Raw genomic sequence first — 17,573 nt, forward strand, 5'->3', positions numbered from 1 at the left:
TTTTATAAATGTGTCTTTTTGTTTTTTCTTTCTATGCTTTGCACAAACTACTTTTTATTTTTCATTTCCTTTTGCAAAGCATAAGCTATTTTTAATTTTGAAAATTTAAATATTCTACGTTATGATGATATAAAAATATGTTTGTGTATGTGTACATGCGTGTGCGTGTGTGTATGTAATATCATCATAGCATAGAGTATTTATTTTTTCTTTCTATGCTTTTGCATAAACTACTTTTCATTTTTTTCATTTTTAATTTTCTTTCGCAAAGCATAAGTTATTTTTAATTTTGAAATTTTGAATTTCAATACTCTATGTTATGATGATATAAAAATATGTTTGTGTGTGTGTGTACAACATCATAACATAGAATATTTTTTTTTATAAATGTGTTTTTTCGTTTTTTCTTTCTATGCTTTGCATAAACTACTTTTTATTTTTAATTTTCTTTTGCAAAGCATAAGCTACTTTTAATTTTGAAATTTAAAAATTCTATGTTATGATGATGTGTGTGTGTGTGTGCGTGTGTGTGTGTGTGTATCATCATAACATAGAATATTTTTTATAAATGTGTCTTTTTGTTTTTTCTTTCTATGCTTTGCACAAACTATTTTTTATTTTTCATTTCCTTTTGCAAAGCATAAGCTATTTTTAATTTTGAAAATTTAAATATTCTACGTTATGATGATATAAAAATATGTTTGTGTATGTGTACATGCGTGTGCGTGTGTGTATGTAATATCATCATAGCATAGAGTATTTATTTTTTCTTTCTATGCTTTTGCATAAACTACTTTTCATTTTTTTCATTTTTAATTTTCTTTCGCAAAGCATAAGTTATTTTTAATTTTGAAATTTTGAATTTCAATACTCTATGTTATGATGATATAAAAATATGTTTGTGTGTGTGTGTGCGTGTGTATATGTGTGTGTGTGTGTGTACATCATCATACATAGAATATTTTTTTTTATAAATGTGTTTTTTCGTTTTTTCTTTCTATGCTTTGCATAAACTACTTTTTATTTTTAATTTTCTTTTGCAAAGCATAAGCTACTTTTAATTTTGAAATTTAAAAATTCTATGTTATGATGATTTCTTTTAAAATCGCTTCAGCCTCAACATGTAACGATGACGATAATTCAATTACTGACTCCATTACTTCTTCCATGATTAGTTTGTGCGTGTGCGTCTGTGCGTGTGTGTGTGTGTGTATCATCATAACATAGAATATTTTTTATAAATGTGTCTTTTTGTTTTTTCTTTCTATGCTTTGCATAAACTACTTTTTATTTTTCATTTCCTTTTGCAAAGCATAAGCTATTTTTAATTTTGAAAATTTAAATATTCTACGTTATGATGATATAAAAATATGTTTGTATATGTGTACATGCGTGTGCGTGTGTGTATGTAATATCATCATAGCATAGAGTATTTATTTTTTCTTTCTATGCTTTTGCATAAACTACTTTTCATTTTTAATTTTCTTTCGCAAAGCATAAATTATTTTTAATTTTGAAATTTTGAATTTCAATATTCTATGTTATGATGATTTTTTCTTTCTATGCTTTTGCATAAACTACTTTTCATTTTTAATTTTCTTTCGCAAAGCATAAATTATTTTTAATTTTGAAATTTTGAATTTCAATATTCTATGTTATAATGATTTTTTCTTTCTATGCTTTTGCATAAACTACTTTTCATTTTTAATTTTCTTTCGCAAAGCATAAATTATTTTTAATTTTGAAATTTTGAATTTCAATATTCTATGTTATAATGATTATATCAATTGCAATAAAATGAGCATTATATTTTTTCAATGCCATTGCTAGAGCTGTGATGACTATACCAGAACCACTACCTATTTCTAAACAAATCACAGGTTTCATCGCATGCAGAATGTCTAAATCTTCTTCCAAAGCATCTATTAAAAGATACGAATCCTCAGAAGGATCATAAACTGTCTTGAGTTCTTCATCTGATAAATTAACTACTGGAGTTTCCATAATTTATGGTGAAAATTGTAAGAAATTTCTTTTATAAAACTTGCAAAGTAATCAATGTTAAGTAATAACAATCCGCTGCTTCAGCTCTATTTGACATATCCTATAACAAAGAGAATAGTTATGCATAAAAAATAATACTCTTCGCAACTTTTGTACGCAACTTGTAGTACATGATAGAAGCACAATTTTTGATAACATTCCAATAATTATATATGAAAATTGAAAATGATTTTCAAAATGCTCAAGAATTCTTGTAAAATAGGTAACAATAAGATATATATGTTGCTTGTGTAAGTAAATCGCAATTTTTTATCGTTACAATTCGATGAATAAACATATATTTTGCAATAAATAGTACGTACTGTGAAAGAAATATAAGAATAATAAATATACGTAAATTTGCAAGAAGAAACGCGAAAAATAAATGTTACTATTATTGCATGCGCGCTGAACAGAAAACTTGACGTCACCTTGTGGCGCGAATTCTCTCGTCCAGTTGATCCACCGTAGGTTTCAAGAGACTCATAAGACCTTCCGTTAATGCATCCCGCGTCGGATTTTCGCAAAAGTCATCTATCTTGTCGTCGATAGATGTATTGTCACTCGCTGTGTCCACGTCCATGTTATAGCTGTAGTGAAGTAGACACTACCGTGTCTCTTGATATATATATATATATATATATATATATATATATATATATATATATATATATATATATATATATAATCTGAAATAATAATATAGATACAATCTAATCTAAATATATAAATGTTATATGTATATTATTATTTTATATAATTACCTGAAGTGACACACTTAACCTTTTACAACATATTTATAAACACCGTTAACGCCACAAAGCGCTACTAACGCTGCGTCGCGTGAATCACTGCTAGCGCATTCTTGTGGCAGACGTTGGAAACGTATTTCTGTATATTCTTTGTTACGTTAAGAGGAGTTGACGATGACCATGACGACGTTTCTTAATCGAAATTTTCACATTTCAGACTTTGCATCATGATATCTCCGTTTACAGAGCACGTAGCGCAAAAATAAAAACACTTTTATTATTTAATTTAAACCCAAGCTATCGATTAATTCTACTAAGAACTCGATCCGTTGAGCGGTTATATGAGAAATAAAAATATCGAGTTATACTCTCAATCCGACTCGCGTAATAATACACGGAGTGCATTTTTTTGCTTACGCTGGGACTTAGCAAAGACACTACCGTCCCACACAACATTATGTCGTCTTAAAGATGTCTTAAAGACGTCATGAAATTTCTAAAGACGTCTTAAGAAGTTATCAGAATTACATCTTTATGACGTCTTTAAGACGTCTTATGTCCCGATTTAAGATATCTATCGGGCATTGTTTTAAGACGTCTCACTCAAGACGTCCCAATCAAGATATAATTAAATGTCTCACTCAGGATGTCATAAAGACGTCTCAGACATTTCAATTAAGACGACTTTTAGACGTGCGTAATTCGGTCGGTAAAATAGCTATTGATTTATTCTATAATAAATAAGACAACTCATCATTTTAAGTTCATTTCTTTATTATATTTTGGTTGATACAAAGTTTTCAATGGTACAACTAGTCTAGTAGCATCAATACGCGATGATGACCAAGCATTCCATTGCGCACATCGTCACAATCTTCATTTTGTTGAATAAAATCTTCATATGTTGTCATAGTGCTGTAAAAAAATATACAAAAGATAATTAATATATTTTTTTTTACAATATAGAATTTAATTTTTTACACACACACACACACACACACAAAATTAAATATATAAGTGAAATATGATATAAGATGATATACATTTACATATATTAAAAAACATATATTAATTTCAATGTTTTCTCATTTTCAACACTAAAAATGTTATGCAGCAACATTATACAGCCCTATTGTTTTTTAAATAATATCGTATGGAATTTTCAATAATTTACCAACCTTTTTCTCCTTATTTCTTAAATAGTTGAGGCGATCTCCCGCATGTCGTAACCATTCTTGGATGGTCTTTTTAATATCGTGCATATTACTTTTTTCGTCGTCCGAAACGTATGCTGAAAAACGATTTGTTACATAATTATTAAAATATTTTGTGCTTTAATTCCAATAGTTAGAATAGGGTAGTCATGAAGTAAAGTATAGCTATAAACGTTTGTAACTTTTGGAAAGAATATAAAAATTTTGATCCGTAAAAAATTGGAAAGAGTATAAAGTGTAGAAGAATATTTGAACGAAATTTGAAGTAAGATCTTATTAATAATTCTGAAGAAAAATTTAAAGTTAAAAGTGCACGTTACATCTAAGCATATGTTAGATACTATCTCGAATACTGATGTTCGAATACATTAAAGGTGCAACTATTTTTAAGCAATATTACATAAAAAGGAGAAATAAAAATATATCTTAAAGAAATAATAATTACCCATAATAACTGTGACAAAACTTGTGTCCTTAATTGCCGTTGATCCTTTTTGGCCTGTCCATGATAATTTGCGGCACAATTCATCCGATAATGTGTATTTTATAATATTCCTTGTCTTGGGAATGAAAGTGTTTCCTCCAATTTTTGCAATTTTCCTTTTCTATAACAGAATGTTACAAAAATGTTTAATAATATTTTCAATTTAAGCCGCTTGAATTGAAGAAAAAGGAAACATGAATTTAATATATTTTAAGAGCTTCTTTCAAAATTACTAAGCGACAAAAGGCAGCAAAAATTGTAATAAAATTTAAAAGAATGTTATATATTACGCTTTAAGTAAATTTAAGTAAATATTTTATACTATATATCTAAATTTGCGCACTAATAACCGCGTGTCTTTTGATTTTTATTTGCCTTTTTACCCCTTAGTAATTTATTATTATGTTGAGCCTATTATTTTCATTATTTTATTTTTCAAAATTGTTTTTATTATATGAATAAATAAATAAATAAATAAATAAATAAATAAATAAATAAATATATATATATATATATATATATATATATATATATATACAGGGTGTGTCAGACCACCCGTATCAGCCGAATATCTCGAAAACCGAGAACGGCAGACAAAAATGTTTCCTATAAAAGTTATAGGGTTTCAAATAATGCACAGTAATATTAGTACGACCTTGAATAGCGTTGTCAAGATCATGTGAAGGTCACCTTCAATTTCTTAAATGGAACCATTTATTTTTCATTGCGTTATTATTCTTGTAGCTTATCTCGAGAGCTTTCCAAAACACTATAATTAAGTTAGTTTTCATTAAGTACTTGTAGAGTTATGAGGCTTGAAATCGTTTCTTAATTTTATATAAACCGTAAAATATCTTATTTTGTACATAAAAGTATTAAGGTGAGGTAATCGTAAAATATTCATTTTTCGATTACCTCACCTTAATACTTTTATGTACAAAATAATGAGAGGAATCAATTGGTGTAAAGAAAACATAGTTATTTTTAAGAAAAAATTGTAATTGTTAATTGCAAATTACATTTTTTTTTTTCGAAACAACTATGTGTTTTTTTTACACTAATTATCTTATCTTAATACTTTTATGTACAAAATAATGAGAGGAATTAATTAGTGTGACACCCAGTATATTCAATATCTAGATTTTGTCTTCTACTTTTATCTCTACAAAAGAATTTTTGTTGTTGATTGAATTATAGAAATATACATTTATTTCACATTTAAAAATAAAGAGAAGAAGAAAAAAGAAATAGACGCAAAAACAGAAAAGTACTCACTAATTGTTTCCGAATCTCTCTGTCCTTTTGGAGATCCGTGTCAAATTTGAAAAATTCGTCAACTGTTGATAGCGGAAATTCCGGCAATAATTGGACTTCGTCATTATTATATATTGTATTAGCTGGTCCTGCGTTATTTATTAAATTTATTATTATCTCCAACTGTCTCGTATTCTTTTGTGAGATTTTTAATAATTTTTTGTTCGGTACGACACGCATCTGTATAAGATAAAAAAGAAAAATATTTATTTCTCTTTATAAGTATCATTAAAATTATCTGTTTAGTTATTTTACACAAGTACATACCCAGCACGAATGTCAAAAAGACCTCAATTAGAAATCTTATCAGAGATTGCTCTCCGAGCTCTCAATATGATATCTAATGGATTTCAATTTTAAGAAGTCTATTATAAGATTTCTTTAAGATATCTTGTTTAAGAAATTAATTTTACGAGATCAATAAGAAATCTTTTTTCAGCTGGTCAAATAGATTTCTTAATTAAGACAACAGAACGTGTTCTTGTATCTGATGTCTTTTAGATTTGTTCGCGCGCTTGCGCATTATAAAATATACATGTGCTCCAGACAGTGGCTGCGGTCGGGAAGACGCTCTGAATGCTTTGAAATATCATTCTATCTTTGTTCTGAAACCGGCCCCGCATATCAACACTGACTCCGCGGTGTACTTTATTCTTTGTGCAGCTATAGAAGAATGCATCGTGTTGTCATGTGTGATTGATTTATGATTTATAGGTAAGAGGTTTATGATATAAATATTAATTAAACAATAAATGCTATCAAAGATAAGTACAAAAAATGCACGATGTAATTAAAGTAATGAATATAAATGTTAAACATAATCAAATCCAAAATAATCTATAACCTAACCAAATTTATAATTTTTAATATATTTTTATTATATAATTATATTTATAGTATCGACAAATGAAACAAAATACCTATAATAATATATATGTAATGTATTTATGCACATATGTAGGACATATATAGGACAGGATATTTTCTCAAGAAGAGACTGTTTCACTGGGAATCTTCAACTGTATAGGGAACATATATCTCTTTTATTATAATATAAACTTGAAGAAAATCTATTGATCTAATTAAAACTTTCGAGACTAACGTCACCACATCTTCTGATAATACACATATACAGGTGAGAATTTGATAATTTAATTTTTTCTGCAGATTAATTTTAATATTACTTTGCAATAAATTTTTTAAGTAGAATTGCTGTAATGTAAAAATAAGCAACACAAAAAGTAACAGTAACATATACAGGGTGACCCATTTTAACTTAGGCAGCCAAATAACTCGAAAAATAAGCAAGATAGAGAAAAATGTTTTAGACAAAAGTTGTATGGTTTCGAGGGGGCCATAAGATGGTATCATTGGTTTGACCTTGAAGAGTCATTTGAAGGTCACGTGAAGGTCACTTCAATTTTTTTAAATGGAATACCCTATATATTTTTGTACATTCTTGTAGCTTATTTCGAGAGCTTTCCAAAACACTATAATTAAGTACCTTTCCGTTAAGTACTTTTTGAGTTATGATGCTTGAAATAATTTCTTAATTTTACATAAACCGTAAAATATCTTGTAAAATATTCATTTTTCGATTATCTTACCTTAATACTTTTATGTACAAAATAATGAGAGGAATCAATTGGTGTAAAGAAAACACATAGTTGTTTTTAAGAAAAAATATGGAATTGTTAATTGCAAATTACATATTTTTTCTTCGAAACAACTATGTGTTTTCTTTACACCAATTGATTCCTCTCATTATTTTGTACATAAAACTATTAAGGTAAGGTAATCGAAAAATGAATATTTTACAAGATATTTTACGGTTTATGTAAAATTAAGAAATTATTTCAAGCCTCATAACTCAAAAAGTACTTAACGAAAATGTACTTAATTATAGTGTTTTGGAAAGCTCTCGAGATGAGCTACAAGAATGTACAAAAATATATAGGATGTTCCATTTAAAAAAATTGAAGTGACCTTCACGTGACCTTCAAATGACTCTTCAAGGTCAAACCAATGATACCATCTTATGGCCCCCTCGAAACCATACAACTTTTGTCTAAAACATTTTTCTCTATCTTGCTTATTTTTCGAGTTATTTGGCTGCCTAAGTTAAAATGGGTCACCCTGTATAACATCAATATTATATAATTTCCTACTTATAACAATGTAATTGTTACGTACAAGGCATTTTTATTATTGCATGTTACATTGTTAAATGAGAAATAATATTATATACTGTTATGTTTTGTTTATTGGGAATAATCATTCTCTTCATTTTTTTCGTTCCATTATAATCTTTTTAATAATTTTTTAATAATAAAGGATAAAGTAATAATTAAATATTCTTACATATAAAAAAAATATATACAAAAAGTTGAATATTCTTATTGGAACGTTAAAATTTATAGTAATTTGTGTACGTCGCTAATTCTAACTAAAAATCCTAAATAACATTCATTTTATAAAATTTTAAAAGGAGAAACTTTATTTAACATTATATTTAAAAGAATCAAAACCATATCAATTCCAAAACCTTTTTTAAAAATTAAATATAAAAGTATGACAATTGGGTTTACAGTTAAAAAAACATGTACTCGTTAAAGATTGAATTTATTTAACAAAAGTTTTTAATAACAAAAATATAAAGAGGAACTAAATAATTTTATTAAATTTTTTTGTTACCATTTTTTAAAAATATTAATTATGTTTTTCAGAATGTTGTTTTAAGAACATTAGAAATTGATTCTAATTTTGATTAATAGGACTTATGGTCAGTTTCTTCAACGTTGGATAACTTCCAGATAAATTATATCTTTGTCTCTTTTCAGATAGACGTTCTTAAAAAGAAACAAAGATATAGTTTAACCGGAGGATAAAATTATCCGATGGTTAAAAAACTGACTATATTAGATTAATTAAATTAATAAGTCTCATTTATTAGGTTAATTATAAAAATAAAATATTTAGACGTAAAAATGCCCAAATTGAAAAAATTGCGGGACCTTTCGCGAAGTCAACAAAATCGCCGTCTCAAAAATTTTTTAATTTTGAATAAAGATTGCGGAGATTTGAAAATATCAACTCGATTAAAAAATGATGTAAATTTATCTACAATTATGAATCGGAAAGAAGTTTTACATCAAGTTGTAGATATAAATGAAGATTATGAAGAAATTTTACATGATGAAAAGAGTGAGTCTATAAAAAATGAATCATTACAAAATGTTTTAAAACAATATAATTCAACAAATAATTATAGAAAATTTATCAATAATAACGTTTATGATGATTGTGAAAAATGTAACAAAATGTGGCATGCAATGAATATTTTACGTGAAAAAATTTCCATATGGGCAATCACATATAATTTGCCACATAATTCAGTCAATGCCTTATTACATTTATTCAGAGAAGCAGGTGTAAATGGATTTCCATTAGATGCACGTACACTTTTACGTACACCAAGAATAACTGAATTAACAAAAACACATTCAGGAGAATATTTGCACTATGGTCTTGAGCATGCATTAAAACAACAGCTTCAACTTCTATCTAATACTGATATTGAACAAAATTTACAATTAAATCTTCATGTGGATGGTCTAATTGGCCAATCTCAAAAAGTTCTCAAAGCGTATTATGGACGCTTTTAGGACAGATTGCTCATTCAAATTGTCTACAACCATTTGTAATTGGAATATTTCATGGCTACTGTAAACCTTCACAACCCGAAGAAATACTTAATGAATTTTGTGCCGAATATTTACATCTAAAACAGAATGGTTTTATGTATCAACAAAAAAAATACATGATATCTATTAGAGCTGTATTATGTGATGCACCTGCGAGAGCTTTTGTTACTGGCATTGTTGGGCATAATGGATTTTTTGCATGTACCAAATGCGAAGTAGAAGGTGATTATGGTAATAATAAAATGGCTTTTCTGAAAGAAGATGCACAATTAAGAACAGATGAAAGCTTTAAAAATCGAACCAATGCTGAATATCATAAACGTCAAGACAAAACACCTTTTGAACTTATATCTTTATCAATGGTGTCTCATTTCCCATTGGACTATATGTACCTCGTATGTCTAGGAATAGCAAAAAAGATATTAGCACTTTGTATTAATGGTTGTAAGACTGTAAAGTTTTCAACTGCAGTTAAAAATAAATTATCAGAAGATTTGATATCTGTAGCAAAATGGATTCCACTAGAATTTGCAAGAAAAGTGAGAAGTTTGGATGAGTTTTGCAGGTGGAAAGCTACTGAACATCGTACGTTTTTATTATATGTAGGTCCGATTGTTTTACAACGATATTTACCAGAAGCAAATATGAAACATTATAATTCTTTGCATTGTGCAATACGTATCTTATGCGATCCAATTGATTATAAATATAACAATGAATATGCGTATAACTTATTGCTACATTTTGTTCAAGTTTTTAAAATACTTTATGGACCGTATAATGTATCCTATAATATTCATAATGCCATTCATCTTCCAAGTGATGCAATGAAGTTTGGACCATTAGACACATTCAGTTGTTTTCCTTTTGAAAATTATCTAAAGAATATTAAACATTTATTACGAAAAAGTGATAAACCATTGTCACAATTACGTAAACGATTAGATGAAATGGCAAATTTTAATGTCACAAAAGTAGAAATTAATTCAAATGATTTATTTCCGTTACTATTAAATTCAAATAAAAAACAGCTACCTATGGGTGTTTCTGCGTCCCATGATGAAATAAAATTTAAAAATTTTACATTATCATGTAAACGAAACTCAGATTGCTGTTGTTACTTAAGCGATGGATCCATTTGTAGTGTTTGTTATATCGGTAAAAAAAATAATCATCCTGTAATCCTCGGAATTACTTTGAAAGATCCACAGTTTTTATCTAATTATCCCTGTAATTCATTAGACCTAAAAATCTGTTGTGGTAATAAATGGTCAAAATTAAAAGAATTTAAAGCCACTGAAATTACTAACAAAGCTGTTAGATTATTTTTTGGAGATACTAACTATTTTTTCCCTATGCTTCATACAAGTAAATGACGTCAGTTTACAAGTAATCACATTTTTTCTTATTGAAAATTGTAATAAAAGTAGTATTTGTATATAATATTATATATAATCTAATTAAACATTATTTTACATTCAGATATGTATTTCGTTGCTTTTTCAAACGACTGGTGTGCTACTGTACCAGCATGTTGGTTAAATATAAAGATCAAGAAATTAAGATGGCCACCGAAAAATAATAATGTCACCATTGAATGTAAAAAAGCATCAGAACCAAAAGAAAATTGGAACACAATAAAGTACAACAGACTATTAGGACCGTTTGGTAAATTCAATTAATGATAAGTAACTGGTTATCTTAAACATTTTTTACTGTGATTATTATTAAAATTATTTTATACAAGGTACTTATAATGAAGCCAGAGCTGTAGAAATTTCAGTGGTAGATATTTCTACTAACGATGAAGAGGCACTGGTAGACATTATTAGTAACTCTCAGAAACTTTCAAAGAAACGTATTATTAAAAAACCGGCATATTTACATTCATCTACTGACGAGAAAGATAATGATGACGAATCGATACGTAAGTATTAGTTTATATTTTCTCCAACAACACAATACTAATAAAATTAAAGTTTATAATGTTTATATAACAGTCAAAAATAGTATTAAGACGAATGCTGCGCCTGTAATAGCGGATCCACCAAAAACCTATAAATCGCATGTTAATAACAAAAAAATAGAAACTTCAACAGGAACAAAAAAAAAGGTACAAATAATTCTTTATATTTAATATAACTTCATTATACTTAAAAATGTATATAAATTAAAAGATAATTCCCTAATTAAAAAGAATTCTTAATATTAATTCTTAATATTTATAAAAAAAGTTTCAATTTACATATAAATTTAATAAGTTTTTAAGATAATAGTTTCGTTTTGATTTAGTTTCTTGTACGATTTTTGATTGAGACGCTACATTAATATTAATATTATACAGAAAATACAAAATAATTGTCTTGTTGTATTAATTTATCTTAATCTTTTAGTATTAATTTTTTATATCAAAATTGATCATTTCTTTGTGTATTCCCTAAATTGTGAAGCTTTTATTGATGTCTTTAACATTTTTGTTCTAATTATTTTAATAGATTTAACAAAGTCTTGCAGCTATGAAAATGCTCAAAAAGATAAGCAAAATAATGATAACAACAATAATGATTTTTCTAATGAATCATTTGAAAATGATGAATCATTATGGAGATTATTTGGCAGATTATTCTTTCAAACCAATAAAAGAAATAAAAACAACTGTTAAACCTGTTCATGAACATATTGACAAAAATTTGAAATTTCAAGAACATGTAAACATGAAAGAAAATTTACAATTGAAAAATGTTGGTAAGTTTCGAAAAAAAAACATAGAACATAAATTTACTCTATTATTATGTAACATTTGTTCAGAATATCCAATTTTTTTCTTTAGATTCACATCGCTCACATAATCAAGATCTGTCAATTTTACATAATAAGCCTAAAATTCTCAGTGTAATTAATACAAGTAAGTTTTGTTGTGCATTCACAGCATGTACTGCATAAAAAAGTTTTAATTACAAATATTAATTTTTAATTTATTTTAAATATGCTTTATAAAAGCATTATTTCAATATTATTTCAAGAATGTTGATTAAGATCTAATTAAAAAATTGTAAAAATAGTTGAGTACAGAAATTTTTTATTTACTACGCTGTTTGAAGTTGATTTGAAAAAATTCAAACATTAGTTCTTTTTATTTAAATTTAATTTTTATTTTATTAACAATAAACTGAACTTTTCATTAAACCATTATTTTATAAAAGATTTAATCGAATTCTAAATTATAAATGTGATATTATATGTATGTATAAGCGAAATTATATTATTTATCTTAAGTTAATGAATCTTATTGTTTTGGTTTAAATAGATATACCAATAGGAATTGCAACATCTGCACAAAAAGAACAGGAAGAAACTCATTTTCAAGATTCTAATTTTTCTGACAATGAGCAAATATGTACTAATGCTTTAATTAATGATGATACAAAGGAGTCCTCTACGCATCAACATCATACGTACTGTTGTAGTAAGTACAGTACAGTAAATAAGCTTGCTATACTGAATAAATACATTTTTAAATACATTTTTTAAATAAATACATTTATAGAGCTAAATACATTTTTTACTCAATTTTTTGGTAACTTTTTGAGAGAAGGAAAAATGGTTTAAATTTAATTGAGTTGTATAAATTCAATTAAAATATAATAATGTCAACTGACTAACATTACGTTTCTTTTTGCAGAAGCATGTCGTCATAATCTACAAGTTATTTTGCATAAGATAAATACAATTGATATGCATTTAGTAGATTTTTATGATAATGAATCCCAGCGAAATAATGAAAATAATCTATTACCACAGTTTCCGATTGTTACAGTTCAAGAATTAGAAAATTTTAATAAATTATTAAGGGAAGATGCAATAGCTCGTACACAATATGTAAGTATTTTATGTATTACACTTTCTAAATTTTTTAAAAACTTGATTTTAATTTTACAATATAACAATAATGCTCATAATTATGAATAATTTCTAATTACATTGATTATTTGTCTTATCTATCTAATTATCTATTTATCTACCCACATAAGAAATATATAATTTGTTATTTTTCATTTTAATCTTATAAATAAACGTACAAGCTTTTTTATTACAATTTAACTAACGATATCGATTAAATTTAAGGTCTGTAATTTTAACTGTTTTTGATTATATTATAATACTAACATATTGTATTATTTTTTAGAAAAAAATAATTAAAAATATTGGCGGTAAAGATGTTAAAAAACATGTTCGACAAGCCTTGACATTAATATTAAATGATGAATTGTCATGTAAATTATCATGGACAGGACAGAAAAAAACTATCAAAGTAAAAGATATGAAGTTCGTGGACATAATAATAGGTACATGATTTTTATCTTCAGTCACATCTCATCACATCTTTTTTATATTCCTTTGAATCACTATTATTATTATTATTTTTATTATTATTTTATTTTAGTAATAAAAGTAATAATAAAAATAAAATTAGTATACATTAGTAATAAAAAATTAGTGATGTAATAACTTATGTTGTAAAAAATAATAACCATAGTTGTTTTACTAATATGAAAATGGTAACAGTAATTACTATTTTTAAACATTATCATTAAAGTTTTACATCAAAAAATTTATTTTTAAATTTTGTTTTTATTGTAATTTGTTCATTGATACTTGTTCAAAAGTCTTTATTTTTAAATTAAAATTATTACAAGTCTATATTCAACAATATTTAAATGTAACATCCTTCATCCATGAATTACAATAACAAATGTCCTCATGAGTCTCATAAAAATTGCCAATCATAAAGTAATATGAGTATTTTTGTTGCAGTAAACTTTATTTCCTAATTATATAACTTTTGATTTCAGAGACTATAATTAAATCTGAGCGTAATTGTACAATCTTTGATGTACAAGAAACCATTCAAAAATGGCTACAACATGCAAGTGATAGAGTGCGTTACGTTGAAAAAAAACACGCTGAACATAATTGAAAACTTTTGGCATAAAATTTGTTTTTTTTATTCATAATATTTTATCTTTATAGTTTATTGTTTATTTTATAATGATTTGTTTTCTTTTTTCATAATAATTCATTTTATTTCTATTAAAAAATTTTTCACAATTTTTTTATTTTATATTAATATTATATTAGTCTATAAATAATATGTATTAAAAATGTTAAGTTCCGATTAATATTCTAAATATAACAGGTCTGCATGGTTTTGATGTTTGGGTGAAATGAAGTAGTTTCATACGTAATTTTGTGCGCTGAATCCGAATCTGACCTCGGAATTTGCCCATCACATCAGGTTTCTAAGACAAATAAAGTTAAAGATGTAAAAAATGACTTTATCAACTTCATGTATTTATTTTAGAGACTAAACTTTTTAAAATATTTTCAATAATGCCATTATATATTATAGTACTAGTCTTCCCCTTCAAAATCCTTTTCTAATCATCTTCGTACGATATTTTGTTCCCAAGATACACTTCAAAAATATTAAAAGAATAAATAGATACATGTATAAATTTTTAAATTTTCTATAACTTAACTAATATATACATAGTATATACAGTACAGTACAAATTAAAATGCTGAAAAACAGCTAAATGATCTTATTTGAATGAAAGTTAAAGAAAGTTAAGTTATAGAAAGTTAAAGAACTGATATATATTTTGCACATGTATTCATTTGTAATTTTAATATCTTTAAAGTTGTGTATATCGAAAACAAAATATTGTAAGAAGATGATTAAAAAAGATTTTGAAGGAGAAGACTAGTATCATGCAATGGCATTATCAAAAATATTTAAAAAAATTGTGTGCCTCTAAAATAAATATATGAAATTGATTAAAGTTAAAGATGTAAAAAACGTCATTTTTTACATCTTTAACTTCATTTATCTTCGAAATCTGACGTGATGGGCAAATTCCGAGGCCGGATTCTGATTCAGCGCACAAAATTAAGTAGGAAACTACTTCGTTTGTTCAAATATATGTCTCAAGACTGTCTATTTTTGTGGCTTGTGTAATCAAACCGTCCAAAGTTCAATAAGTTTAATTTATTAAAAGTCAAAAAATGTATTTTACATTATAAATATATTATATTATAAAATATATGTCTTGGAAATCATTCATTCTCTCTCTCTTTAAAGCTTCAATTTACTCTGAACACTAAAGAAACACGAAGCCTCTGATGAAATATTTAGCAATAAGCTCTCCAAAGGAAAAGATGTGAATGACAATGTAAAGGATGAATATAATGAAGAAAAATATCGTCCTTTATTATCAAAAACCTCTCTTGGAGAGCTTGCTAAATATATCACCAAAGACTTTGTGTTTTCTTAGTGTTTTGAATGTTTTAGAATATAAGTCTTATTAACTTCATAAACATGAACTCCTACAGATATCTAGTTTAAGATATCTTTGTGATTTCTATTACAAGATATCTAAAAAAAAGTAATCTTTTTGATGACTATCAGAAGAAATCTTTTTTCTCTCTCAATACGACGCATAAGAGCTCTTTCTGAACTCATTATGTTGTCTTTCTAAAGAAATTTTTGGATGTCCAAATCTTGCATGAGAGAACATTAAGAATTCTTTCTGTTATCAACTTGCTATCTGGGTACATACGAAATTAAGTACATATAACATATTGCTATTATAAGTACAATATAACGATATAATTAAGAAGGAAGAATAAAGAATAAAGTTTAATACATACCACAGCATTTTTCCAAATGATTGCCGTTGGCATTGAAAGTTGTCATGTCATCACCGTCAAGCACATTATCGGAGCTAATCATATTGTCACCAATATCATCATCATCATCATTATTATCATCAGGCACATTGTCATTATTAAGCCCATTACCATCATCACGCACATTAGCATTATCGCAAGACACGTAATCACCTACTAAACTTTCGTTCAACCATTCCTCATCAGTAATGTCAACATCTGTAAATATAAAGTCTGTGAGTTCATTTTGTTAGTTATACTGTTCATCACAGTGTTATTAAATTTCATTCATTGTAAACTATTTTATATAATTTTCATTTAACGCAATTTTTTATATTATTTTTTCTAGAATATATTACACAAAATTAAAATAATTTGAAAATTTTTTAAGTATATGTAACAGTTTTTGATGTGGACTTAGCACCCTTTTTTAAAAAGATAATTTTTTAATAAACATAATCTAATTTAAATATTGCTATAAGAGTTTGCTTATAAACAAGTGGCTATATACTTCATGAATAGTTTAATTAGATAAGAAATAAATAAATACAATTTATTAACAACAAATCATTAATTGAACTTCACAAAGTATTTAATCACTTCTTTATATAAGCTTCTTTTTTTCCTGAAAAGTAAAAAAACATACCATTATTTTGCTTGCCTTTATTAAATTGGCTGCTATTTCTGGGTACTTGCACACAAGAAGTAAGACGCACACTTTTCTTCATCATATATTCTGCAAAATATAAAATATAATTTATATAGGATTTCATTTTAGCTTTAAGTAATACTTCGCAGCAAGTGTCATCACATAAAGTTCATTGTTATCGTTGCAGTAAAGTAGGTATACAAGGCGGGTTCTAACTCAGGTCCTCTCAGGGGGGGTGAGGCGCGAGGGGATCTCAGCGGCGCGGGGGAATGACGTCACGCGGGACGGAGGGGATTTCGTAGCCGCGGGGGCTGCGGGGCAGGGCGGGGGACGCTTGTGTTGGATGTTTTATGACAAGTATAAACAATCATAAACCGATGTTTGACTGCTTTGTACCCTTGCCGCGCGTGTGAGAGAGAACGATAATATCGCGTACGAGAGAGAACGATAGCGAGACTTCTAATTAATGCGAGAGCACGCAAAGGATTGGAGCGCAAGGAAAAGGCGTGTAAATAATTGCAATTTTTTTGAAATATAAATTTATTTAAAAATGTGTATGAGTATTACAAATTGTGTGTGTGTGTGTGTGTGTGTGTGTGTGTGTGTGTGTGTGTGTGTGTGTGTGTGTGTGTGTGTGTGTGTGTGTGTGTGTGTGTGTGTGTGTGTGTGTGTGTGTGTGTGTGT

General features: G+C 26.9%; 3 protein-coding genes and 1 long non-coding RNA gene across 7 annotated transcripts; 1 reads left to right on the top strand and 3 right to left on the bottom strand.

The window, feature by feature from the left end:
• Positions 1-695: 695 nt before the first annotated feature.
• LOC145961421 (SNAPIN protein homolog) lies at positions 696-2,822 on the bottom strand. 2 transcript variants are annotated; one of them, XM_083081582.1, is made up of 3 exons: positions 2,808-2,822; positions 2,475-2,661; positions 696-2,104 (listed from the first exon to the last, which is right to left on the bottom strand). In XM_083081582.1, exons 2-3 carry the CDS (start codon positions 2,624-2,626, stop codon positions 2,062-2,064), a joined length of 195 nt encoding a protein of 64 aa, XP_082937708.1. In that variant the 5' UTR covers positions 2,627-2,661; positions 2,808-2,822; the 3' UTR covers positions 696-2,061. The 2 variants fall into 2 exon arrangements, with proteins under 2 accessions (XP_082937708.1, XP_082937707.1); XM_083081581.1 differs by lacking the exon at positions 2,808-2,822 and having other exon boundaries at positions 2,475-2,724.
• A 726-nt stretch (positions 2,823-3,548) lies between these two features.
• Positions 3,549-16,270, bottom strand: LOC145961418 (uncharacterized). 2 transcript variants are annotated; one of them, XM_083081576.1, is made up of 5 exons: positions 16,223-16,270; positions 5,769-5,987; positions 4,455-4,614; positions 3,974-4,086; positions 3,549-3,710 (listed from the first exon to the last, which is right to left on the bottom strand). In XM_083081576.1, the coding sequence occupies exons 1-5, from the start codon at positions 16,253-16,255 to the stop codon at positions 3,693-3,695; spliced, it is 543 nt and encodes a 180-aa protein (XP_082937702.1). In that variant the 5' UTR covers positions 16,256-16,270; the 3' UTR covers positions 3,549-3,692. The 2 variants fall into 2 exon arrangements, with proteins under 2 accessions (XP_082937702.1, XP_082937703.1); XM_083081577.1 differs by having other exon boundaries at positions 3,970-4,086.
• LOC145961414 (uncharacterized) lies at positions 6,090-15,631 on the top strand. Of its 2 annotated transcripts, XM_083081569.1 has the most exons (9): positions 6,090-6,521; positions 6,769-6,942; positions 9,473-10,096; positions 10,994-11,179; positions 11,259-11,438; positions 12,819-12,977; positions 13,194-13,390; positions 13,698-13,857; positions 14,365-15,631. In XM_083081569.1, the coding sequence occupies exons 3-9, from the start codon at positions 9,607-9,609 to the stop codon at positions 14,487-14,489; spliced, it is 1,497 nt and encodes a 498-aa protein (XP_082937695.1). In that variant the 5' UTR covers positions 6,090-6,521; positions 6,769-6,942; positions 9,473-9,606; the 3' UTR covers positions 14,490-15,631. The 2 variants fall into 2 exon arrangements, with proteins under 2 accessions (XP_082937695.1, XP_082937694.1); XM_083081568.1 differs by lacking the exons at positions 6,090-6,521; positions 6,769-6,942 and having other exon boundaries at positions 9,435-10,096.
• LOC145961422 (uncharacterized) lies at positions 9,435-11,205 on the bottom strand. The gene is made up of 4 exons (XR_014435636.1): positions 10,547-11,205; positions 9,848-10,389; positions 9,662-9,762; positions 9,435-9,588 (listed from the first exon to the last, which is right to left on the bottom strand). It is a non-coding gene; the product is annotated as an uncharacterized LOC145961422 (long non-coding RNA).
• Positions 16,271-17,573: the final 1,303 nt, after the last annotated feature.

Source organism: Camponotus vicinus, unplaced genomic scaffold (assembly GCF_025532165.1).
Source record: "Camponotus vicinus isolate PSW18456_S1 unplaced genomic scaffold, iyCamVici1.0 SCAF_11, whole genome shotgun sequence".
In the NCBI taxonomy this organism is placed as follows: domain Eukaryota; kingdom Metazoa; phylum Arthropoda; class Insecta; order Hymenoptera; family Formicidae; genus Camponotus; species Camponotus vicinus.